The sequence below is a fragment of the Erinaceus europaeus genome, chromosome X, assembly GCF_950295315.1.
Source record: "Erinaceus europaeus chromosome X, mEriEur2.1, whole genome shotgun sequence".
Taxonomy (NCBI): domain Eukaryota; kingdom Metazoa; phylum Chordata; class Mammalia; order Eulipotyphla; family Erinaceidae; genus Erinaceus; species Erinaceus europaeus.
The window spans coordinates 90,231,705-90,256,947 of record NC_080185.1 but is presented as its reverse complement, the minus strand read 5'-3'; the positions used below and the strand labels follow the sequence as shown (position 1 = coordinate 90,256,947).

Genomic DNA, 25,243 nt, shown 5'->3' with positions numbered 1-25,243 from the left:
AGCAACAAAAGGAAAATGAAATAAGCTGGATTTTAGCAAAACCAAAAACCAGGGCTGGGGAGACAGCATAATGGTCATGCAAACAGACTCTCCTGCCCCAAGGCTCTAAAGCCATAGGTTTAATCCCCCACACCACCATAAACCAAAGCTGAGTAGTGCTCTGGTAAATACTACTACAAATAATAATAATGATAATGATAACAACAACAAATAAAGCTAAATCTCTCAAAACCAAAAGCCTTTCTGCATCAAAGAACGTTGTCACAAGAGTCCAGAGCCAAGTGATGCTGCACCCAGTTAAGCGCATGTTACCATATGTGAGGACCTAAGTTCAAATACCTGGTCCCTCCCTGTAGGAGGGAAATTTCACGAGCGGTAAAGCAGTGCTGCAGGTGTCTCTCTGTCTCTCTCCCCTTTCAGCTCCCCTTTCAATTTCTCTCTGTCTCTATCAAAAAGAAAAAGGGGGGAGGGGCGATTGAAAAATAAAGTAAAATGAGAGTTAAAAATAAATAAAATAAAAACATTGCCAGGAGTCGGGCGGTGGCCCAGCGTGTTAAGCGTACGTAGCGCAAAGCACAAGGACCGGCGTGAGGATCCCGGTTTGAGCCCCCGGCTCCCCACCTGCAGGGGAGTCGCTTCACAGGCTGTGAAGCAGTTCTGCAGGTGTCTGTCTTTCTCTCCCCTTCTCTGTCTTCCCTTCCTCTCTCCATTTCTCCCTGTCCTATCCAATAACGATGACATCAATAACAACAATAACTACAACAATAAAAGCAACAAGGGCAACAAAAAGGGAATAAATTAAAAAAAACAAACATTGCCATAAGATGCAAAGACAACTGAGAGAATGGAAGGAATTATTGGCTAACCGTGTATCTGATGAATCTGGTAGCCAGAAGGTCGAAAGAACGCCTGAGCTTAAAACAATAACAAAATCCACTTAGGGACCTGCTAGATCACCTGTGAGGGCGCCTGCTTTGTGCCTGGCACACCATGTGGAAGCACTACGACTTGGGGGAAGCTGCTGTGGTGTCTTTCCCTCCCTTAGTGTCTTTGTCACTCTCAAAAAGTGAGCTCAGTGTGCCAAAAACCTGACAATGACAAACAAACAACAACAAAAATGCTTCGAATGAGCAAAGGATATGAAAAGATGGTTCCCTAAGAAGACAAACAAATGGCCAATAAAAGCACAGGAAAAAGATTCCCACTCACCCTCATCAGTCACAGGGGAAACCCAAATAAAGACCACAATGAAGGAGACTGGGAGGTGGTATACCGGGTTAAGCACATATGTTACAATATGCAAGGACCAGGGTTCAAGCCCTGAGTCCTCACCTGCAGGGGGGAAGCTTCACAAGTAGTAAAGCAGGTCTACAGGTGTCTCTCTCTCTCCCCACCTCTCCCCTCCCCTCTCAATTTCTCTCTGTCACTCTGCAATAAACAAATAAACTTTTTAAAAAAAATTTTAAATCTTTATTCCCTTTTGTTGCCTTTGTTGTTTTATTGTTGTAGGTGATGTTGTCATTGTTGGATAGGACAGAGAGAAATGGAGAGAGGAGGGGAAGACAGAGAGGGGGAGAGAAAGATAGACACCTGCAGACCCGCTTCATCGCCTGTGAAGCAACTACCCTGCAGGTGGGGAGCCGGGGGCTCAAACTGGGATCCATAAGCCAGGACCTTGCTCTTTGCACCATGTGCACTTAACCTGCTGCACTACCGCTTGACTCCCAATAAATAAACATTTTTAAAAGACCATAAGGAAGAATCACTGCACATTTAGCAAGATGGCTATAATTTAAAAAAAAAAAGAAAGGAGTCGGATGGTGGTGCAGTGGTTAAGCACACATGGGATGAAGCGCAAGGACCACGGTAAGGATCCTGGTTTGAGCTCCCAGCTCCCCACCTACGGGGGGGGGGGGGTCGCTTCACAAGCAGTGAAGCAGGTCTGCAGGTGTCTATCTTTCTCTCCTCCTCTGTGTCTTCCCCTCCTCTCTCCATTTCTCTGTCCTATCCAACAACGACGACATCATCAACAACAACAACAATAACTACAACAACGATAAAAAACAATAAGGGTAACAAAATGGAAAATAAATAAATTATATATATATATGTATATATATATATATATATATATATATATATATATAAAGGAAATGGTACAAGTGTTGAAAGGACGTGGAGAAATGAGATCCCCCCGCACTAGTGCGGAGCATAAAAGGGAACAGCCGCAGGAGAAGACCACTTGGTGGTTCCTCAAAAATTGACTCTGTGGAAATCGCCTATGACCTAGCAATTTCACTCTTAGACACACCCACTCAAAGTGGAAAACAGGGCTGGGGAAACAACATATTGGTTATGCAAAGAGACTCTCATGCCTAAGGCTCCAAGGTCTCAGGTTCAATCTCCCACGCCACCATATACTAGAAATGAGCAGTGCTCTGGGGGGGAAAAATGGAAAATGGAGTCAGACAACAAATGTACGCAGGGATGTTTACAGCAGTACTGTTGGTAACCCCCTCTAAGACTGGAAAGATCTAGCAAAAAGTGAATGGATTAAACCAAATGTGGGAATCTGTATCGGAGAGTATTACTCAGTTGTGGCAATGACAACCAAATAAATAAGGGCTAAGAATATAGCATAATAGTTATGCAATGGCGCATTGCACCAAGTAAAAGACTCTGGGGGTGGGGGGGGGGAGAATACAGGTCCAAGAAGGATGACAGAGGACCTAGTGGGGATTGTACTGTTATATGGAAAACTGAAAAATGTTATGCATTTATAAATTATTGTATTTACTGTCGAATGTAAAACATTAATTCCCCAATAAAGAAATAAAAAAGACTTTAGTGCCTGAGACTCTGAGGTTCCAGGTTCAGTGCCCAGCACCACCATTAAAAGGGGGGGCAGATGGTGGTGCACCTGGTTGAGTGCACATGTTACAATGCTCATGGACCTGGGTTTAAGTCCCCTATCCCCACCTTCAGGGGGCAAAGCTTTCTTGAGTAGGAAAGCAGGGCTGCAGGTGCCTGTCTCTCTCCCTCTCTATCACCCCATTCCTCTTTATTTCTGGCTGATTTCATCCAATAAATAAATAAAGATAATATATATATTTTTGAAAAGTAATAAAGGGTGGGGGCAGGACAGTAGCACACTGGGTTAAGCACGCATGGCATGAAGGACCACACAAAGATCCTGGTGAGTAGCGCATGGATCCTGGTTGGTACCCCTGGCTCTCCACCTGCAGGGGGGTTGCTTCACAAGCGGTGCAGCAGGTCTGCAAATGTCTATATTTCTCTACCCCTCTGACTTCCCCATCTCTCTCGATTTCTCTCTGTCTTACCCAACAACAGCAATAACAATAATAACAGCAATAGCCAACAACAACAGCAATAACAGCAATAGCAACAATAACAACAACAACAAAATAGAAAAAAAATGGCTGCCAGGAGCAGTGGATTGATTGACTGTAAAGGCACCAAGCCTCAGCAATAACCCTTGAGGGAAAAAAAAAAAAAGAAGAAGTAATAAAGGGATGGGGAACCAGCATAATAGTTATGCAAAAAGACTTTCATGCCTGAAGCACTAAAGGTCGCAGATTCAATCACCAGCACCACCAGAAACCAGAGATGAGCATTGCTCTGTTAAAAATGTAGGGAGTCGTGAGGTAGCGCAGCAGGTTAAGCGCACGTGGCACAAAGTGCAAAGACCGGTGTAAGGATCCAGGTTCGAGTCCCTGGCTCCCCACTTGCGGGGGGGGGGGGGTGTCGCTTCACAGGCAGTGAAGCAGGTCTGCAGGTGTCTGTCTTTCTCTTCCCTTCTCTGTCTTCCCCTCCTCTCTTCATTTCTCTCTGTCCTATCCAACAACAACGCCACGTGCACTTAACCCGCGGTGCTACCGCCTGACCCCCACAATCTTGTTAATTATTATTAAATCTTATTAAGTCACTAATAACATTTTTTAAAAAGAGAAATAAATCTCAGGTAGGGGTAGCAAAACAGCTCACTTGGATAGGGCACTGACTGCTTTGACACGTGTGCCACCCAGGCTCGAGCCCCGCCCCCACTGCACTGAAAGAAGTTTCCATGCTGTGATCTGGCTCTAAAAAAAGAAAGAAGGTCGCTTTATGAGTTCAGCTTAGCTTTAAACCACAGATACTTGTTTCTCACCAGGCTGGAGAGCTAGCCAGTCCAAGGTCAAGGTTGCAGCGGACTGGGCTCCTGGTGAGAGCTCTAACCTGGCTAGCAGAGAGCCTATGTACCTGCCTGTACATGATATCTTTGCTCAGGGAGACAGCAAGCTCTGTGGTGTCTTAGAAGTGCACGAATCCCCTATGATGTGGGTCACGTCCGCACTACCTCTCCTAACATCTAGCCCTGACTACCTTCATCTCCAAACAGCATTACATGGGGGCAGGGGTGTTAGATGGTCCACATGTGAATCAGGGAGACACAGTAGGTAGCAATCCCCTCATGCTCTTGCCTAATGTGATGGAAAATAAGTGTCTTTGGCTCCTTTGTTAACTGCCTTGATATAATGGCCAGGTGCTCTCCCCTACCTTTGAGCGGTGCCTCAGTATAAGTTTTCCTGATTGCAACAGCCTCGGGGTGGGGGGGAACGACACCTCCTTCACTGAAACGCGCGCTTTGTCTTTCATGTGAACAAATGATCCACAGTGGAGTAGAGACTACTCAGTGTTCCCAGCTTAGCCCCCTCCCTCTTCCTTGGTCTCTCAGAATCTGGGTGCCCCTCCCCTCAGGGACCCAAGTCCCGCTTCCCACATTTTTTCGGGGGCGGGTTCCCAGAAGGAATGTGAATCTGGCGGGTCCCATTCAGGGTGGATACTTCACTGGTCACCCCGCGAGGACTCCACCTGACACCGCACCCCCCGCCCCAGTCTTTCTTGCATATCTGCAGCTCTTCCCTGCATCTTGGCGTCCCAGGGTCGCTTCCTTCACGCATCCCTTTCTGGGTCCAGAATTGTCACTACTGCCTTCTAGTCCCCCTCTACCCTTCCCTCCCCCCCCCAACCCCCATCTTCGTCCCCTCGGCAGCAGTGGTTTCTCCCGCCGCCGAGAAGCGTACCATGGGCGGGTTCGATCACCGCTACCCAGGCTGGATCTAAAGCTCTGTGTCTGCCCTCGCTTTCCCTCCGCCTCCCTTATCTTCATCTTCCTGATAGCACCATTACCCCCCGACGTTCTCAGCGGTACTGCCCTCAGAGCCGTGGAACACCCCTGACTTCTCCTTCCTTCGCTGGGTACCCGGCCTGGGGAAGATTGGAATCCCCCCACTGCAACCCCCCTCCATGTCCGCAGTGGTATCTCCCTGCTAGAAGCCTGGGGAGGAGGGGAGCTCCCCCGCTCTAAATGGATACATCAAACCCAGTAAGTCCACTCCCAAGTCTCCCCTCGCGATCCTCCGCACCAAGCTCCGTCTTGGCCGCCCCCATCCCTCCATTCACCCGGGTTTGAATCCCTCCCGCAGGGTCTTCACGTAAACTTGAGAAAGAGGCACCTTGCTTCGCTGTACGGAATGGTGAGTTCTGCCAAGATGGCTGCCCCCGTGAGACTCGGGGGTACTGGCGCGGCCATCTTTGCAACCGACCGAGCCCTGCCAGCCTGATGGCGGTGGAGCCGGACTACTAACGCCGGCGGCTTAGAGCGGGGCCACGGCGCATGAGCAGGTGGAGTGGCTGCCGGTCGCGACGGCGGGGTTAAAGGACGGGGAAAAGTGCTTGTCGGAGGAAGTTGTAACTGCTTTGGGAGACCTCGGGCGCCGCTCGCCCTGAGCTAAGAAACCGTTTGGGGACGGCGGAGCCGGGGATGGAGGAGGGTCGAGGGTGCACTCCGCGGCCGCGACGAGGGTCTGGCTGTCTTCGCGCGGAGTGACGGGGGGGCTTTGTCAAGACACGAAATTAGCGGGTGAGTTCTACGGGGCGATGGGGGTGGCTCTGCGGCGACCGAGAGTCTCTGGGGGGTACGCCACGAGGGCGGGGTGTCGGGAAACAGAAGGATATGGGTGTCTGTGGACTCAGAAGCTAGCATGGGTGTGAGGTGAGCGATGGGACCCGCAGGGGTGAGCGAAGGTTGGGTTTGGGATGACGGGGGTGGGGCAGGGGGGTCTCGAGAGTCAGGTGGATGAGGGTGACCTTTGGGAGGTTTCTCAGTCCCACGCCAAGTCTGAGTTAGTGACCGATAGGGATCTGTGAAAAAACAAATGTTCAGTCCCATTTGTCTCGGCTCCAGCATGTCCATTGGCCAACTGGCGTTTCTGGGGTTTCTTGAACCTGGTGATCTGGCAGATGTAGCTTTTTCGTGTCGTCTCCAATGCTTCCTTTTGCTTTTGTTCGTCTTTTCACCCTGTCTCAACAGCTCGGCCTTTGGGGGGCCCTGCCTGAGCAGTCCAGCAAGTAGTCATGACGAAATTCCAGGTAAGTTTCTATTTATTTGCTCCTTTCTCCCACCCCCACCATCCACCCTCGTGTCCTGCACAAGGCGGAAGCTTCATGATTGGTGAAGCAGTGCTGCAGGTACCTGTCAATTAATAGATTAATAGATCTATCCCTCTCACTGCCTTCCCTAAATAATTTGTGTTAGTGGGGGACTGTGTGCACGCTCTCCCCTTAAAAAATAAATAAATTAATTAAGAAATAAAAAGACAAAATGGCTTTCAGTAGCGGTGGGTTCATCACGCAGCCACAGACCTCCAGCTATATATATGTAGTGTTTAGAACAGTGCCACACACACACACACACACACACACACACACACACACACACACACGAGAGTAAGCACCTCTGTAAAGACACTTGATATTGTCAGTATATAGTAATATGTTTGTTTTTGTTTTTTGCCTCCAGGGTTATTGCTGGAGCTTGGTGCCTACACCACAAACCCTCTGCTCCTGGAGGCCATTTTCCCCATTTTTTGTTGCCCTTGTTGTTTTTATTGTTATTGTTGCTATAGCTGTTGTTGTTGTTGTTGGATAGGACAGAGAGAAATGGAGAGAGGAGGGGAAGACAGAGAGGAGGAGAGAAAGCTAGACACCTGCAGACCTGCTTCACCGCTTGTGAAGCGACTCCCCTGCAGGTGGGGAGCAGGGGCTCAAACCGGGATCCTTAGGCAGTTGCTTTTGTTTTGCGCCAAATGCACTTAACTCACTGCGCTACCGCCCAGCCCCCAGTAATATGTTTTTTTCCCTCCAGGGTTATCGCTGGGGTTCGGTGCCTGCACTATGAGTCCGCTGCTTCTAGAGGCCATTTCTTTTCCCCTTTTGTTGCCCTTGTTGTTGTATTTATTGTTATTGTTCTTATTGCTGCTGCTGTTGTTGGATAGGACAGAGAGCTTCAGGAGTAAGGAAGCAGTTTTCTCTCTCTCTCTCTCTCTTTTCTCCTCTCTATCATTAAAAAAAAAGTCACCAGGAACTGTGGAGTCCTGGGACAGTCCCTGAACCACAGTGATAACTCTGGTTTGGTGGCAAAAAAAAGAAAAAAGGAAAAAAAAAACATACAGCAAAAGTATAAAGAGAGGGGATTGAGTTTGGATTGGGAGAGTAGAGCAAAGCAGGACAAGATTGATGTATGCGTGCATAGGAACCTTCATGACTGTATTGAGTTATAGTTGTTTTTCTAAGTTTCCTGGAAGCCACGACATATAATACAACAGAATCACTCATTTACCTGATTTCTTGCCCATTCTCCCCCCCTTCATTTCTTGAGTAGAGATAGAAATTGTGAGGGAAGGGGGGGAAGAAGAGAGGGAGAGAGAGAAAGAAAGAGAGACATCTACAATACTGCTTCACCACTTGTGAAGCTTCCCCCTGCAAGTGGAGACCAGAGGTCCATGGACATTAGAGCACATACTCTCTACCAGGTGTGTCACCACCCCTCCTTTCTTGCCTATTCTACAAAGGCACTTCCTCAGAAGTCAAGAGTTCTGGAGTCAGGCGGTAGCGCAGTGGGTTGAGCGCAGGTGGCGCAAAGCGCAAGGACCGGCATAAGGATCCCGGTTTGAGCCCCCAGCTCCCCACTTGCAGGGGAGTCGCTTCACAAGTGGTAGAGCAGGTTTGCAGGTGTCTATCTTTCTCTCCCCCCTCTGTCTTCCCCATCTCTCTCCATTTCTCTCTGTCCTATCCAACAATGACATCAATAACAACAATAATAACTACAACAATTAAACAACAAGGGCAACAAAAGGGAATAAATAATTTTAAAAAAAAAGAAGTCAAGAGTTTCTGATGTTTCTTTGAAGGGCCAGTCATTGGCAGTCTTGTGATATGTAGGAATAGGAATGTCCTGGGCCAGAGGCCAGCAGGTCTGATCTGGTAGAGTGCACACACTATCATGTGGGAGGACCTGGATTTGATCCCTGGACCACCCACACACAGGAGCAGCAGTACTTAGACGGGGAAAGCTTCACCAGTGGCACGTCAGCGCTGTGGTATCTCTCCTCTCTCTCTCCCTCCCTCCCTCTCTGTCTAACCCTCTATTTAGAGGGAAGAAATGGCCTCTCAAAGTGGTGGAATCATGCAGGCACTTAGACCCAGTGATAACCCTGTTAGGACAGCAAAACAAAGCAAAACTGCTCACTGCGTTACTTAAAATGTGTCCTCATATCAGTTTGATGTGTCCCGTGGGGACAGAACTAAGGAAATTAAATCCAGGTCAGCCCAGGTGATTCAATCGAACAAAACTCCGGTGAGCAGAATCAACAAACCACCTACCCTTCACATTCTTTCCTAATGTAGTTTTTTTTTCTCCTCAGAATTTCAGCACAGCCTGAAAAATCTCTTAAGTCTGCCCTTTTCCTTTTTTTTTTTTTTTGTTGTTGTTGCTTGTTTTGATTAGATTCTGAATCGTGTTGTCCCAGATTCTATCCAGGGTTTCCCTTTCTGTCTATACTTTTCTTATTTTTCCCTTCTGTCATCAATGGGGCTTCATCACTCTGAGCTGACTTTTTTTTTTTCAGGCAGAAAGAGAGAGTGAAAGAGACCACGGCACCAAAGCTTTCTCCAGTGTGGTGGGAGCGGGGCTTGAACCTGGGTCTTGTGTAGCACAGAGGAGACACACTGGTTGAATGATGGAGAATGATCTTGCAAGTTCAAGTTCTAGCCTTATTTTCTTTCTTCTTTCTTCTTCTTCCTCCTCCTCTTCTTCTTGTTTTTAATTTTTTTTTAGCCATCAGGGGTTATTGCTGGGCCTTGCTGCCTACATAAAGAATCCGCGAGGAGGCGGGCGGTAGCGCAGCCGGTTAAGTGCGAGTGGCACAAAGTGCAAGGACTGGCTGAAGGATCCCGGTTTGAGCCCCCGGCTCCCCACCTGTAGGGCAGTCGATTCACAGGAGGTGAAGCAGGTCTGCAGGTGTCTGTCTTCCTCTCCCCTTCTCTGTCTTCCCCTTCTCTCTCCATTTCTCTCTGTCCTATCCAACAACGACAACATCAGTAACTACAACAACAATAAAAAGAACAAGGGCAACAAAAGGAAAATAAATAAATAAAATCATTTAAAAAAAAAGAATCCACTGCTGGACCCAGGCAGTAGCGCAGTGGGTTAAGCGCACATGGCGCAAAGCACTAGGACCGGCTTAAGGATCCAGGTTCGAGCCCCCTGCTCCCCACCTGCAGGGGGGGGGTCACTTCACAGGCAGTGAAGCAGGTCTGCAGGTGTCTCTCTTTCTCTCCTCCTCTCTGTCTTCCCCTCCTCTCTCGATTTCTTTCTCTCCTGTCCAGAAACAACAACAATAACAACAAGTGCAACAAGGTGGAAAAAATGGCCTCCAGGAGTAATGGATTCATAGTGCAGTCACAGAGCTCCAGCAATAACCCTGGAGGCAAAAAAAAAAAAAAAAAAAAAAGAATCCAGGCTCATGGCAACCATTTCATCTTTTTACCCTCTTTCTTTTATTTGATAGGAAAGTGAAATTGAGAGGGAATGGAGAGATGGGGGGAGAGGGTTAGGGAGAGGGAGAGAGACGGAGAGACGGAAACCTGCAGCTCTGCCTGACTACTCATTAAGTTCCCCCCTGCAGGTCCAGGGAGTGGGAGCTTGGTCCTGGGTTCTTGTGCCTGGTAACATGTGTGCGCTCAGCCAGTTGTGCAACCACCTGGCTCTGCCTGCCTTATTTTTTAAAGTTTATATTATTTTTTCATCTTTTCCTGTCACCATAAAAGTGACATAGTGAAATAGGATGGTGGAGGAGGACCTAGAGGAGGGTTGAATTGTTATGTGGAAAACTGAGAAATGTTATGCATGTGTAAACTATTGTATTTTACTGTCGACTTTAAGCCATTAATCTTCCAATATATATATTGCCTCCAGGGTTATTGCTAGGACTAGGTGCCGACACTGTGAATCCACTGCTCCTGGAGGCTATTTTTCCCCCATTTTTGTTGCCCTTGTTGTTGTTGTTGTTATTGTTCTTGTTGTTGTTAATGCCATTTTTGTTGGATAGGACAGAGAGAAATGGAGAGAGGAAGGGAAGACAGAGAGGAAGAAAAAGATAGACACCTGCAAACCTGCTTCATCACCTGTGAAGCGACTCCCCAATAAATAATGTTTTTTTAAAAAGTAATCCAGAAGTGGCACCACTAGTTATGACTCTCTGAAGAGGGAAACTATCTTGTGATCTCATATTTCTACTTATTCCAGATAGCCAACTCCCTGATCCATTTGATTTATTTTCTCAAATTACTTATGTGTTAATGAGAGAGACAGAGAGAAGATACGAGAGCATCACTCTGGCACATGCAATGCCAGGGATGAACTCAGGACCTCATGCTTCCAAGTTCAGCAACCTACTCCTAGAGCCACCTCCCAGGCCTAGATTCATTTCTGTCTGGACACACCTCTCTTCTTTGTTCTTTGTGCTTAACATTCTCATATGCACATAGGTCACTCATGTCTCCGTTTTACTAAAATTTGCTTGTAATAAATAATTTCCTGGGAGTCCGGAGGTAAGGCAGCGGGTTAAGCGCACATTTCGCTTCAGCTGAAGGATCCCAGTTCAAGCCCCTGGCTCCCCACCTGCAGGGGAGTCGCCTCACAAGCGGTGAAGCAGGTCTGCAGGTGTCTTATCTTTCTCTCCCCCTCTCTGTCTTCCCCTCCTCTCTCCGTTTCTCTCTGTCCTATCCAACAACGACGACATCAGTAACAACTACAACAATACAACATCTTTCTTTTACTTTTTCTCTTATTTGATAGCACAGAAATTGAGAGAGGAGTGGGAGATAGAGAGAGAGAGAGAGAGAGAGAGAAAGACATCTGCAGACCTCAACACTTATGAAACCCCCCCTTCCCCGACCCTGAACCTAGGTGAGCCTCCACCTTGCCCCAACATAAAAACATTTGAAGCAATTACATTTTTTCTCTTGTCTGCATATGACATGCTTTATTTCATTTCTTAAATATTTTTATTTATTTATGATTCTATAGAGACAAAGAGAAATTGAGAGAGCAGCGTAGAGAAAGAGGGAAAGAGATAGAAAGCCAACTGCAGGGAGTCGGGCGGTAGCGCAGCGGGTTAAGCGCAGGGGGCCCAAAGCGCAAGGACCGGCGGAAGGATCCGGTTCCAGCCCCGGCTCCCCACCTGCAGGGGAGTCGCTTCACAGGTTGTGAAGCAGGTCTGCAGGTGTCTGTCTTTCTCTCCCCCTCTCTGTCTTCCCCTCCTCTCTCCATTTCTCTCTGTCCTATCCAACAACTGAACGGCATCAACAACAACAATAATAACCACAACAAGGGCAACAAAAGGGGAGGGGGGATGGCCTCCAGGAGCATCACTCCTGAAGCTTACCTCTCTCTAGGTGGGGAGCAGGAGCTTGAACCCAGGTCTTTGCACAGTGTAATGTGTAATGTGTGTGCTAAACCGGTTGCACCACGGCCTGTTCCTTTCATGCTTTATTAATCAGCCCCATACTTAAGGAATTACATTTTTGTGTACTGCGCTGAGTAGTTTTAGAAGTTCTGGTTCAAAATGGTGGGTACATTTTGAACTTCATAAGCATAGCCAAATTGTCTTTTGAAAAGTTAGTGCAGAGGGCCAAGCAGTGGCTCATTGAGTTGAGCATACACTTCACCATAAGCAAAGACCTGGGTTCAAGCCCCTGGTCCCCACCTGTAGGGGGGAAGCTTCACATGTGTTGAAGCAGGTCTGCAGGTGTCTGTCTTTGCTTCTCCCTGTCTGTCTTCCCCTCCCCTCTCAATGTCTCTCCTTCCTATCCAATAAAATGAAAAATAAGTAACTTTTAATAAGAATAGTTAGTGCAGGTTTCCATAACCACTAATAAATAATGGAAATATCTTCTGTAATCTTTTTATCATCTTTATAAATCTTGTTATTCTGTTGTTGAAAACAAGTCCTTTGCTTGTGTGTGTGTGTATTTGTTTAATTAGCAATAAGCTGAATATCTCTTTATATTTTTCCTTTATTATGTTTTTGTCGTGAATTGTTGTTATATATGCATTGCCCTTTTCTGTGGGCCTTCAGAAATTTTTCACTTACTTTAAGTTATATTTTATATAAAATTATATAATTTTATATAGATTTTGATTTTTATAAATTATATATAATTTTAAAAATATTTATTTAGTTTTCCCTTTTGTTGCCCTTGTTGATTTTTATTGTTGTTGTTGTTGATGTCATTGTTGGATAGGACAGAGAGAAATGTAGAGAGGAGGGGAAGACAGGAGGAGAGAAAGATAGACACCTGCAGACCTTCACTGCCTGTAAAGTGACTCCCCTGCAGGTGGTAGGCCAGGGGCTCGAACCAGGATCCTTATGCCAGTCCCCTGAGCTTTGTACCGCCCGACTCCCCTATTATATATTATTTTAAAATGGTCTGGAGAGCCACCTATGTGGCTTAATTAGTATTGTTTATTTTGTTTTATTTTTTTTAACCAGAACACTGCTTAACTCTGGCTTATGGTGGTGCTAGGGATTGAACCTGGGTCCTCAGAGTCCGTGTATAAACCATTTTGCCATCTTCCTCATCCTGTACTGTTTATTTTTAGAGCTAGAGTTAGAAAGGGAGATGGAGATAGGGAAAGGGAGGCAGCACTACGACACCACTATGCTATCCACAGAACTTCATCCATTTTCATCCTTGGCACTGTGCTTGCTATTCTTACAGTGCCGGGCATCAAACCAAGGCCTCACACATGGAAGGCATGTACTCTAGTGCCTAAACCACCCCCTGGGTCCTGTCTTACTGTTTTTCTTCCTTTCTTTTTAAAACAATGTTGTATTCTTCCCCCCTCTTCCTAGTGGCAAAAAAGAAGTAAAAAAAAGTAGATTGTGTTATAATGATTTCCAAGTGACTGTCCTGTTTAACTCTCAGCAGTAATAAATAGATACGACTTTCAGTGGTTCCAGAGCCTTGCCAGCATTTGGGTTTTGGATATTGATTTTCATCATTTTGTTAGTATGTAGTTGTACCTTATCGTGGTTTAAATTTGTAGTTCCCTGAGCACTTCCACATGTTTCTGTGCCATTTGGATAGCATCACTTATGAGGTGCAAATATTGTTCCCACATTTGTTTTGGATCTTCCACATTTATCTTACTGATTTGTAGGATTTTTTTTTATTGCCACCAGGGCTATCACTGGTGCTCAACGCCTGCACTACAAATCCACTACACCTGGTGGACATCCTTTTTTTCATTTTTTAAAAATATTTCTTCCCTTTTGTTGCCCTTGTTGTTTTATTGTTGTAGTTATTATTATTGTTGTTGTTGTTGGATAGGACAGAGAGAAATGGAGAGAGGAGGGGAAGACAGAGAGGAGGAGAGAAAGACAGACACCTGCAGACCTGCTTCACCGCCTGTGAAGTGACTCCCCTGCAGGTGGGGAGCCGGGGTTCGAACCGGGATCTAAGGGATCTAACAAATGCCGGTCCTTGTGCTTTGCGCCACCTGCGCTTAACCCGCTGTGCTACAGCCCGACTCCCCTTTTTCTCAATAGCATTTGTTTTGGGTAGAGACAGTGAGAAATTGAGAGGGAAGGGGGGGATAGAGAGAGAATGATACGCCTGCAGCACTGTTGCACCGCTTGTAAAGCTTCCCCTCTTCAGGTGGGGAGCAGAGACTCGAGTCTGGGTTTTTGCACATAGTAACGTGTGTGTTCAGCTAGGTGCCCCATTACCCAGCCCCTGTAGGAGTTCTTTAGGGTTTCTTTTATTTACATTTTTTATTCTCTTAAAAATATTTTATTGTGCAAGTGCCGGCGTGAGGATCCCAGTTTGAGCCCCCCCCCCCCCCCCCCGGCTCCCCACCTGCAGGGGAGTCGCGTCACAGGTGGTGAAGCAGGTCTGCGCATGTCTTTCTCTCCTGTCCCATCTTCCCCTCCTCCCTCCATTTCTCTCTGTCCTGTCCAACGACAACGACATCAATAACACCAACAATAATAACTACAACAATAAACAAGGGCAACAAAAGGGAATAAATATAATATAATATATTTTTATTGATTGATTATTGGATAGAGATAGAAATTGAAAGAGTAGGGGGAGATAGGGAGAGAGACAGAGAGACACCTGCAGCCCTCCTTCACCACTTGGGAAGCTTCCCCCCCAACCCCCCACAGGTGGAGACCAGGAGCTTGAACTTGGGTCTTTGTGCACTGTAATGTGAGCATTTAACCAGGTGCGCCACCACCTGGCCCCTTATGATTTCTAGTGTGGAAGTTCTTTGTTAAATATGGGTATTATATTTATCTTAGAGGATTTTTTTTCTTTTGGAATTAATAAGTAGTGCCTTCTGGGAGTCGGGCGGTAGTGCAGTGGATTAAGCGCACGTAGCGCAAAGCACAAGGACCAGCGGAAGGATCCCGGTTCCAGCCTCCGGCTCCCCACCTGCAGGGGAGTCGCTTCACAGGTGGTGAAGCAGGTCTGCAGGTGTCTGACTTTCTCTCCCCCTCTCTGTCTTCCCCTCCTCTCACCATTTCTCACTGTCCTATCTAACAATGACTACATCAATAACAACAGTAACTACAACAACAATAAAAAGACAACAAGGGCAACAAAAGGCAAAATTAGTAAATAAAATTTAAAAAAATAAAGAAATAGTGGCTTCTACCTGAATAAAATGCCTTTTCTTCTTTAAAAGACAAACAAAACCAAAAACAAACAAACAAAAAACCCTCTTCAGTCACACTGATTAAACTGTAATCTGACTTACAGGGGCTCGTGTCATTCGAGGATGTGGCTGTGGACTTCACCCAAGAAGAGTGGAATTATCTGGACCCTAGCCAGAGGACACTGTACAGAGATGTGATGCTAGAGAACTATAGCCATGTGCTCTCTTTGGGTGAGGATGGCACCCCAGATCAATTCACAGTGAACTAGTAGAGTAACATTCTTTTCAAAAAATATTTCTTTGTTATTTTTTAGGAATTTTTAAATTATTATTTTATTTATTGGATAGAGTTAGCCATAAATTGAGAGGTAAGAGAGAGAGAGGAAGAGAGACAGACACCTATAGCCCTGTTTCACCACTTGTGAAGCTTTCCCCTTGCAGGTGGGGACCAGGGACTTGATCCAGAGTCCTTGCTCACTGTAATGTGTATGTTTTACCAAGTACACAACTGCCTGAACCCATCTTTGTCCTTGTTTAATGTGATAGGCTAGAGAGAAATTGAGAGGGCAGAGGGGGGATAGAGAGTTGAGAGAGTGAGACAGAGTTCTGAGAGATCTACAGACCTGCTTCATGCTTATGAAGCTTCCTTCCTGCAGGTGGGGACTACAGAATCTTCATTCTTTTTAGACTGAACAAGATGTTTGTATTTTCATCGTCCATGTGAAATCTATCCCCATTGAACTGTACTTCCTATGTTATAAGCTCTGGCATATCGTGGTGCTGGGGATTGAATCTGGGAAATTTTTTTAGAGAAATAATCCTTTTATTAGATATTTTTATTTATTTTGAGTAGAGAAAGAAATTGCAAGGGAAGAGTGCGATAGAGAGACAGAGAGACACCTGTAACACTGTTTGTGAAGCTTCCTCCTTGTAGGTGGGGACAAGGGGCTTGCATCCAGGTCCTTGTGCACCGTAATGTATGTGTTCAACCATGAATCTGGCTGGGATTTTGAAGCCTCAGACACAAGTGTCATTTTGCATGACCATTATGCTGTGTCTTCAGCCCTTTCCTATTTGTTTTGTAGCCCTAAAGTCTACCCACATATGCCTAAGTCTTGTGTCATTTCACATTACAGGTTATCCTGTTACTAAGCCAGATGTGATCGCCTCTTTGGAGAAGAGAAGGATTTGGATCATAGAGAGAGAAATCCCAAGTTCAAGTTGCACAGGTAAATATGATGTCAACAGATGGGATGTGATGGGAGTAAGATACCAGTGTGCTGGAGTATCTGGAAGGCTTTTTCAACATTGGAAACCCAGACATAACTTCATAAAAGGATATGAACTTGGAGGGTTGGGCTCTAGCACAGCGGGTTAAGTGAACATGGCATGAAACTTGAGGACTGGTATAAGGATCCCGGTTCAAGCCCCTGGCTCCCCACCTACAGGTGGGTTGCTTCACAAGTGGTGAAGCAGGTCTACAGGTGTCTATCTTTCCCTGTCCTCTGTCTTCCCCTCCTCTCTCCATTTCTCTCTGTCCTATCTGGCCACAATGACATCAGTAACAACAATAATAATAACCACAACAATGATAAAAAAAACAAGGGGAACAAAAAGGAAAATAAATTAATTAATTAAAAAGTATTTTTTTAAAAAGGATATGAACTTTTTTTTTGCTAACTCGAAAGTGTTGGTTTTGTGACTCACTGTTGCATGGCAAGGATTCAAGAATAGGCCAGGGAGATAGCATAGCAGTTATGGAAAATATTTTCATGCCTGAGTTTTCAAGGTTCCAGGTTCAGTCCCTGGCACAGTTATAAGGCAGAGCTGAGTAGTGCTCTGGTAAACAAACAAACAAATAAAAACTCAATACAATATATTATACTCTTCTGTTCTTCATCACCTCAATTATTTCCAACCTCTCTAGAAGGCTTCTCCTAATCTACTTGATTGCATTCGCTGTAAACTTTGAATCTGTTTATTTTTTCCTTTTTTTCTTTTTTACCAGAGCACTGCTTAGCTCTGGGTTCTGATGGCATGGGGGACCTGGCCCTGGCAGCCTCAGGCATGAAAGCCTTTTTGCATAACCATTGTGCTATCCACCCAGTTGAATCTTTTACCTTTTAAATATCCTTCCTTGTATTTCATATTCTTGATTCCCTAAACCTGTTTTCACTGTCTTTCCTCACTGTTAAGATATTTTCCTAAAAAAATATAAAAAAGAACTGGAAAGATATTTTCCTAAAAAAAAAAATAAAAAAGATATTTTCCTTAGCCAATCAAAATATTTTCTGTATTATTACTTCCTGCCCTAGTGCCTGTAAGAATTATTTGGATTTTTTTTTTAACCAGAGCACTGCTCAGCAGACTTAGTGTGGCGATGGGACTTGAACCTGGTACATTGGAGCCTCAGGCATGAAAGGTTTTGCAGAACTGTTATGCTATCTCCCCATATGGAACTTAGACTTATTTTTTCCTCTCAAGCTCAGATTATAGGCGAGACATGTACTTTGAATTTCTTTCTAACTACTGTCTAGAGCTTGTAAGAAAGTATAAGTCCACCCTACCAGATATCTACTTCAGACACAGGTATAGTTCCATAATATGGCTTCTTTTTTTCCCTAGAAGTCTGGCAAGTTGATGACCAGCTAGAGAGACGTCAGGAAAATGAAGACACATACCTGAGGCAAGCTCTGTCCATTAATGAGAAAAATGTGGCTAAGGAGAGTGGTGGTCGAGAATATAATGGATTTATAAACCCACTGCCGCAGAACACATGGATGGTTTCATCACTACATACACCCTATATATATGACTCATATGGGAACAATTTTAAAGATAATATAGGCTTCCTTGGTTATAATAGAAGTTTTGCAGCCCCAACATGTTATGAGTATAATGGGTACAGGGACTTACTCATTCACGGGCAATATGAGAATAATAGTGACATGAAGCCCTATGGTTCTAATATGTACGGGAAAGGTTATAATCATAACCCATCCTTTGTTCAGCATGCTATAACTCCAGCCGGTGAGCAAACCTATGAATTTCTAGAATGTAGGAAAACTCTCAGCCAAAATTCGCTCCTGATCGTCCACCAGATTACTCATGCGAAAGAGAAGCCCTACGAATGTACAGAATGCAGAAAAACCTTCAACAGGAAGGCCCACCTCAATATCCATCAGAGAGTGCATACAGGAGAGAAGCCCTTCGAATGTAAGGAATGTGGCAAGTCTTTCAGAGACAAGTCAACACTGAATATCCATCAAAGAACTCACACCGGTGAGAAACCTTATTTATGCAATGAATGTGGGAAGACCTTCCGAGAAAAGACAAAGCTCATCATCCATCACAGAACTCACACAGGAGAGAAGCCCTATGGATGCCCGGAATGTGGGAAGACCTTCAACCAGAAGGCACACCTCAGCGTTCACCTGAGAACACACACAGGTGAGAAACCCTACGAGTGCAGTGAGTGTGGCAAGGCCTTCCGGGAGAAATCAACACTGCGGAGACACCAGAGAACTCACACGGGAGAGAAACCATATGTGTGCACAGAGTGTGGGAGAGCCTTCACCTTGAAGCTGAGCCTCAGTGCTCACCAAAGAATTCATACCGGAGAAAAGACTGATGGGTGCACTGTCTGTGGAAAGGTCTTCTCCCGGAAATCCTATCTTATGTTACACCAGAGAGCACACACAGGAGAAAAATTCGAGAAGCCCTATGAATGCAATGAATGTGATAAAGCTTTCTTCCAGAAATCCTATCTCATCATTCATCAGAGAGTCCATACAGGGGAGAAACCCTATGAGTGTAATGTTTGTGAGAAAGCATTCTCCCAGAAATCATGTCTCATTATACACCAGAGGACTCATACGGGAGAGAAACCTTATAAATGTGACAAGTGTGGCCGAGCCTTCCGAGAAAAATCTAAACTCACCGTCCATCAGAGAACCCACTTGGGAGAGCTACCTTTTGGCTGTCCTGAATATGAGAAGGATCTTCCAGAAGCAAAAACATATCCCAGCTTCAATGACACAGAGATAATAGAGACTTTACAAAAGGACTAATGGTAGAAAATGCTTAATAGGAAAATTCAAAGGTAAAAAAGGAAGAACATACTTTAAGGAGGTCAACGAAGGCCTTTCTAAGGATATTTAAGCTTATGCCTGAAAGTGAGTTGTCAGTCTTGCTGTGGGGGTAGGGGGAAGAGAATTCTAGGCATATGGAATGCCAAGAGCCAGTTTTGTTTGGAAAAAAAAAGTTTTGAGTTTTGTATTTGTTAGCATGAGTGTATGTTGAATGACCATTTTATATCAGAGAGGGTGTGTAAGACCATGCGATCTTTTGATGTCTTGAATATATGAGAGCCTTGAGTTAGAAGCCAAGTTTCATTATCATTTTGGGCACATGTGTTAAAAGAAGAAATTCAGTGTACGTAATGTCAGTAAGCATAGTCATTTGGAAATGACTAAAGAAAACTATCACAATTTTAATACTAACCTCTCATAGAAACCAATAAAAGTCTTTTGTTAAGAACAGTTGTTTTTGTCATCTTTCATGATGAGGAATAATGTTATCAACAAGAAAAAAACATTTACTAAATGATAAAAAGTTATGGATTTAAAAGTAACTCTAGGTAAGGATCCCGGTTCGAGCCCCCGGCTCCCCACCTGCAGGGGGGTTGCTTCACAAGCGGTGAAGCAGGTCTGCATGTGTCTGTCTTTCTGTCCCCCTCTCTGTCTTCCCCTCCTCCATCCATTTCTCTTGGTCCTATCTAACGACATCAATAACAACAACAATAATAACCACAACATCAATGAACAACAAAAGCAACAAAAGGGAAAATAAATAAATATAAAAAAATAAAAGTAACTCTAGGCTCTGGGTGGCGGGGCATCCTGTATAGTGCACATGTTATATAATGTGTAAAGACCTGGGTTCAAGCCCCACCTGCAGGGGGAAAGCTTCATAGATAATGAATCAGTGCTACAGTTGCCTTTCTCTCTCCCTATCTTTTTTTAATTTATTTTTATTTTATTTATTTATTTATTTATTTTAACCAGAGCACTGTTCCGTTCTGGCTTATGGTCCTGCGGGGGTTTGAACCTGGGACTTTGGAGCGAGCCTCAGGCATGAGAGTCTGTTTGCATAATCTTTATGCTATCTACCCTTCGCCCTCTCTCTCCCTATCTTCCAGTTCTGTGCTTCTGCCTCTCTCTATCCAATAAATAACTCCTAGAGGGAGGCAGGAGATAGCTTCCCCTGTGAAGCACACATTTACTGTGTGCCAGGATCTGGGTTTGAGCCCCTATTCACCATATGAGTGCAACGTGCAAAAGGGAAACTTCCCAAGCAGTGGGGCAGTGCTATGGTGTTTCGCCTTCTCTCCGTCTATCTCCCTCTCTGTCACTCACTTTCTATCATAAGAAAAGTTGGGGAGTCGGGCTGTAGCGCAGCGGGTTAAGCGCAGGTGGCGCAAAACACAAGGACCGGCATAAGGATCCCGGTTCGAACCCCGGCTCCCCACCTGCAGGGGAGTCGCTTCACAGGCCGTGAAGCAGGTCTGCAGGTGTCTATCTTTCTCTCCCCCTCTCTGTCTTCCCCTCCTCTCTCCATTTCTCTCTGTCCTATCCAACAACGACAACAACAATAATAACTACAACAGTAAAACAACAAGGGCAACAAAAGGGAATAAATAAATAAAATAAATATTAAAAAAAAAAGAAAAGTTGATCAGGAGTGGAATTATGCAGGTTTTAAGCCCCACTGAAAAGCCTGGCAGTAAAAAAAAAAAAAAAAAAAAAAAAAAAAGATAAGCATAAAAGGGATCTATGCTGTAGATGTTGTAAATTATTAAAAAGGATATATAATCAAGGCCCTGGAGGTGGCACAGTAATACTAAACTCAGAAGCATGCATGAGGTCCCAAGTTCAATCCCCAGCATCGTATGTGCCAGAGCCATGCTGTGGTTCTCTTCCCCTCTCTCCCTTTATTCATTGCATTAGTATATAAACCCTGAAAGGAAACATTTTGCCTAGGGGGGTCCATATAGTAGTGCACCTGGTTAAGTGCACACACTACAGTGCACAAGGATGAAGGTTCAAGCCCCTGGTTGCCACCTGCAGGGGGAAAGTTCATGAGTGTTGAAGCAAGGCTGCAGGTACCTCTCTCTCTCTCTCCCTCTCCTCTCTCTCTCTTTCTCTCTCTCTCCCTTTCCCTCCCCTCTCAGTTTCTCTATCCAATAATAAAGAAATACTTTCTTTAAAAAAAAAGGAAGGTTGTATAATCAGAGTACTGTAAATGAAACATTAGAACAGGGTATCAAGTCTGGTTTTCAGAAGTAGTAGGAGTGGATACTGGCAGAATTTCTGCCCCAGCCTGTTTTGGGGATCAGGTTTTGGAGTGTGTGTCTGTAGTGTATTCTGTGTTCGTCCTTTGTGAGCCTGATTGTGCAGTCTTCTCAAATACTTTGGTTATCTATAGGATTTTGAAAAGGTTGGTTTGTTGACTTAAATTCATCAAAGATTGATTTTTGCCTGTTTCTCCCACTCCTCTTCCCAGTTTTATTGAGAAATAATTGCCAGGCTTTGCTATCTACCTGTTGCTTTTATTCAGAAATTGGTGCCTGGGAGCTGGCTCGCCCAGTAGAGTGCATACTGGAACCATGTGTGAGGACCCAGGTTTGAGCTCCAAGTATCACATAGGAGCACTGTGCACAGTGGGTTTTGTGGTGTCTCCTGTCTGTCCATCTCTGTCTGTTTCTCCTTTTTTTTCTATGTCTTGGTGTGTGTGTGTGTGTGTGTGTGTGTGACTTACACATGTTAGAGTGAAGTGTTAAAATGTCCTAATATTAATGTATTGCTATTGATGTACTTTCTCAGATCTCTCAATAGCTATTTTACATACTTTGCTACCCTTTCATCTGATGCAGACAATGATTATTGTTATTTCCTCTTGATTGATTATTATTATTATTGATTATTATTTCCTCTTGGTTGATTGATTCCCTTTAGCCTTAAGTAATTTATAAATTAAGTATTTAGCTAGAACACTGCTCAGCTCTGCTCCCTCTCCTCCTCCCCACTCTCCTTAATAAATCAATAAATCTTTTCAAGAAGGAAAAAAATAGCAAGTTCAAATCTCTAAATTCTCTGCTCAAGTCACAAACCCAGATATTCTATAGAAATCATTGCCTTGTGCTTCCGTTGAATTACTGGTTTAAATTTCCAGTCTGGAGGGGGGGCTGGCTGATGGTGCACCTGGTTGACTGCACATGTTACAGTGTGCAAGCTCCTTGGGTTCAAGTCGCTGGTCTCCACCTGCAGGGAGGGGAAACTTCGTGAGTGGTGAAGCAGGGCTACAGGTATTTCCCCTTCTATCTCCCCCTACCCTCTCAATTTCTGGCTGTCTCTATCCAATAAATAAATTAAAATAATTAAAAAATAATAACAGGCCATACAAATTTAACTATAAATTCCCAGTCTGTTCATTGAAATTTAAGAGACTGACTGTTCATTATTGGGGTGAGGGATGTTGCTGAGGAAATTGTAATATGTGAGATTCCTAATTAGATTCCTAATTCCCACTGAGTGGCTCCTGTCAGCTGATACTAATTTCATCCCCCCCCAAGACAGAGGGGTGTGTGTGTGTGTGTGTGTGTGTGTGTGTGTGTGTGTGTGTGTATGTGTGTGTGTGTGTGTTTGGGGGAAGAAAGAGAACCAGAGCATCACTCTGGCACATGCAATGCTGAGGATTGAATTCAGGACCTCATGCGTAAGAATCCAATGCTTGCGAGCTGGGCAGTAGTGCAGCAGGTTAAGCGCACATGGTGCTAAGCGCAAGGACCGGATTAAGGTTCCAGGTTTGAGCCCCCGGCTCCCCAACTGCAGGGGAGTCGCTTCACAAGTGGTGAAGCAGGTCTGTAGGTGTCTGTCTTTTTCCCCCCTCTCTGTCTTCTCCTCTTCTCTCCATTTCTCTCTGTCCTATCCAACAATGACGACATCAATAATAACTACCATAATAAAACAACAAGGGCAACAAAAGGGAATAAATAAATATATTTTTTTAAAAAAAAGATCCAATGCTTTAGCTACTGCACCACCTCTTGGGCCCACCCTGAAGGGATTGTGTCTTTAAAGACCCTGTAATAACCTTGTCTGAGAGTGATATTCTTTTTTTTTTAAAGATGTCTGGTAAGTTTGACCTATTCATCTCTTCATTTAATTCTGTGTCTTTATTAATTTTCTGTCTGACCTGCCCACATGTTAAGAGTGAAGTGTTAAAATGTCCTAATATTAATGTATTGGTATTGATGTACTTTTTCTGATCTCTCAATAGCTATTTTACATACTTTGCTACCCTTTCATTTGATGCACAGACAGTGATTGTTATTTCCTCTTGGTTTATTGATTCCCTTTAGCATTAAGTAATGTCCATTCCTGACCTTTATTACCTTGCTTATTTTAAAGTCTACAGTGTCTGCAGTGAGTATGGTTGTTCCTGACCTTTTGTGTGGCCCATTGGTGTGTATGAGAGAGTGATATTTTTTTTAAGAAAGGGTATTTTTTAAAGATTTTATTTATTTATGAGAAATATAGGAGTAGAGAGAAAGAACCAGACATCATTCTGGCACATGCTGGGGATCAAACTCTGTACCTCATGATTGAGAATCCAAAGCTTTACCACTGAGCCACCTCCCAGACCATGAGAGAGTGATATTCTTTTTTTTTTTTTTAATTTTTTATTTAAGAAAGGATTAGTGAACAAAAGCATAAGGTAGGAGGGGTACAACTCCACACAATTCCCACCACCCACTCCCCATAACCCACTCCCTCCCATGGTAGCTTTCCCATTCTCTATCCCTCTGGGAGCATGGACCCAGGGTCATTGAGGGTTGCAGAAGGTAGAAGGTCTGGCTTCTGTAGTTGCTTCCCCGCTGAACATGGGCGTTGACTGGTCGGTCCATACCCCCAGTCTGCCTGAGAGAGTGATATTCTTAAGGGAAGTCAATGTTCATGTCTCCATACTGCTTCCCTTCTGTTGGGTTGTTGGAAAAGTCATGATGTGCTTTTTCTTTTTCTTTTTCTTTTTCTTTTTTTCTTTTTCTTTTCTTTTTTTTTTTTTTTTTTTGCCTCCAGGGTTATTGCTGGGGCTCAATGCTTGCACTTTGAATCCACTGCTCCTGGAGGCCATTTTTCCCATTTTTGTTGCCCTTGTTGTTGTTATAGGACAGAGAGAAATCGAGATGGGAAGGGAAGGCAGAGGAGGAAAGAAAGATAGACATCTGCAGACCTGCTTCACTGCTTGTGAGGTGAATACCCTGCAGATGGGGAACTGGGGACTCAAACCAGGATCCTTACGCCGGTCCTTGGCTTCTCGACATGTACACTTAACATGCTGCACTACCGCCCAGCCCCCATGATGTTTTTCTATGCAAATATGCATCATGCCTTTTAAACCAACAACCCAATTTATCCAAATACTTTATGTGTACCAAGAACTGTATGCACTTTTTTTTTGTACTGTGTGTGCCTTACAAGCATTCATGAAATTCTCTCCCAAATCCTCAAACCCTATGGGGGTAGTTACTATTCTTATCAGTCTGATCTTACAGAGGAAGAAGCAAAGGCAAAAATTTATCCCTTCACCCCATGGCTGAGGGAAATAGTTCCTCTCATGCCTGAGGTTCCTAATGTGAACCCCAGCACTGCATGTACCAGCGTGGTGGAGTGGTACAGTGGTGGAGTGGTACCTCTGGTCCCATCTTCATCTTCTCCTTCTCCTCCTCCTCCTCCTCCTCCTCCTCCTCCTCCTCCTTCTCCTTCTCCCCCTTCTCCTCTGTCCTTTTCCATTCTTCTCCCTCCACCTGTCCTCCTCTCTCTTCCTCCTCCTTTTTCTTTTTTCCTCTTACTCTTCCCCTTCTCTTCCTCCTCCTTCCTCTCATCCTCCTCTCTGCCTCATATTAAACTCCCTCGTGTGTAATAAATAAAATAAGTGCATTTTCAAAGGTCCACACTCAAAATCACACACACTTAACCTTGCTCTTAATCACTACAGTATCCTTCATCCTCCTGCCCCAGTGATCTGGTTAGAGCTTTAGCTTCATGGAGGAAGTGATTGAATGGGGATATCTCTAGGTATTGGAAAAATTAATAGCCAGGCACCAGTAGTCTC

The 25,243-nt window shown here is 44.6% G+C and overlaps 1 protein-coding gene across 4 annotated transcripts; it reads left to right on the top strand.

The window, feature by feature from the left end:
- The first annotated feature begins 5,114 nt into the window (after positions 1-5,114).
- On the top strand, positions 5,115-19,608 carry LOC103119170 (zinc finger protein OZF). Of its 4 annotated transcripts, none has more exons than XM_060183682.1 (5): positions 5,115-5,537; positions 6,374-6,432; positions 15,172-15,298; positions 16,204-16,296; positions 17,693-19,608. In XM_060183682.1, exons 2-5 carry the CDS (start codon positions 6,418-6,420, stop codon positions 19,135-19,137), a joined length of 1,680 nt encoding a protein of 559 aa, XP_060039665.1. In that variant the 5' UTR covers positions 5,115-5,537; positions 6,374-6,417; the 3' UTR covers positions 19,138-19,608. The 4 variants fall into 4 exon arrangements, with proteins under 4 accessions (XP_060039665.1, XP_060039664.1, XP_060039662.1 ...); XM_060183681.1 differs by lacking the exon at positions 5,115-5,537 and adding an exon at positions 5,587-5,685; XM_060183679.1 differs by lacking the exon at positions 5,115-5,537 and adding an exon at positions 5,703-5,923.
- The last annotated feature ends 5,635 nt before the right edge of the window (positions 19,609-25,243 follow it).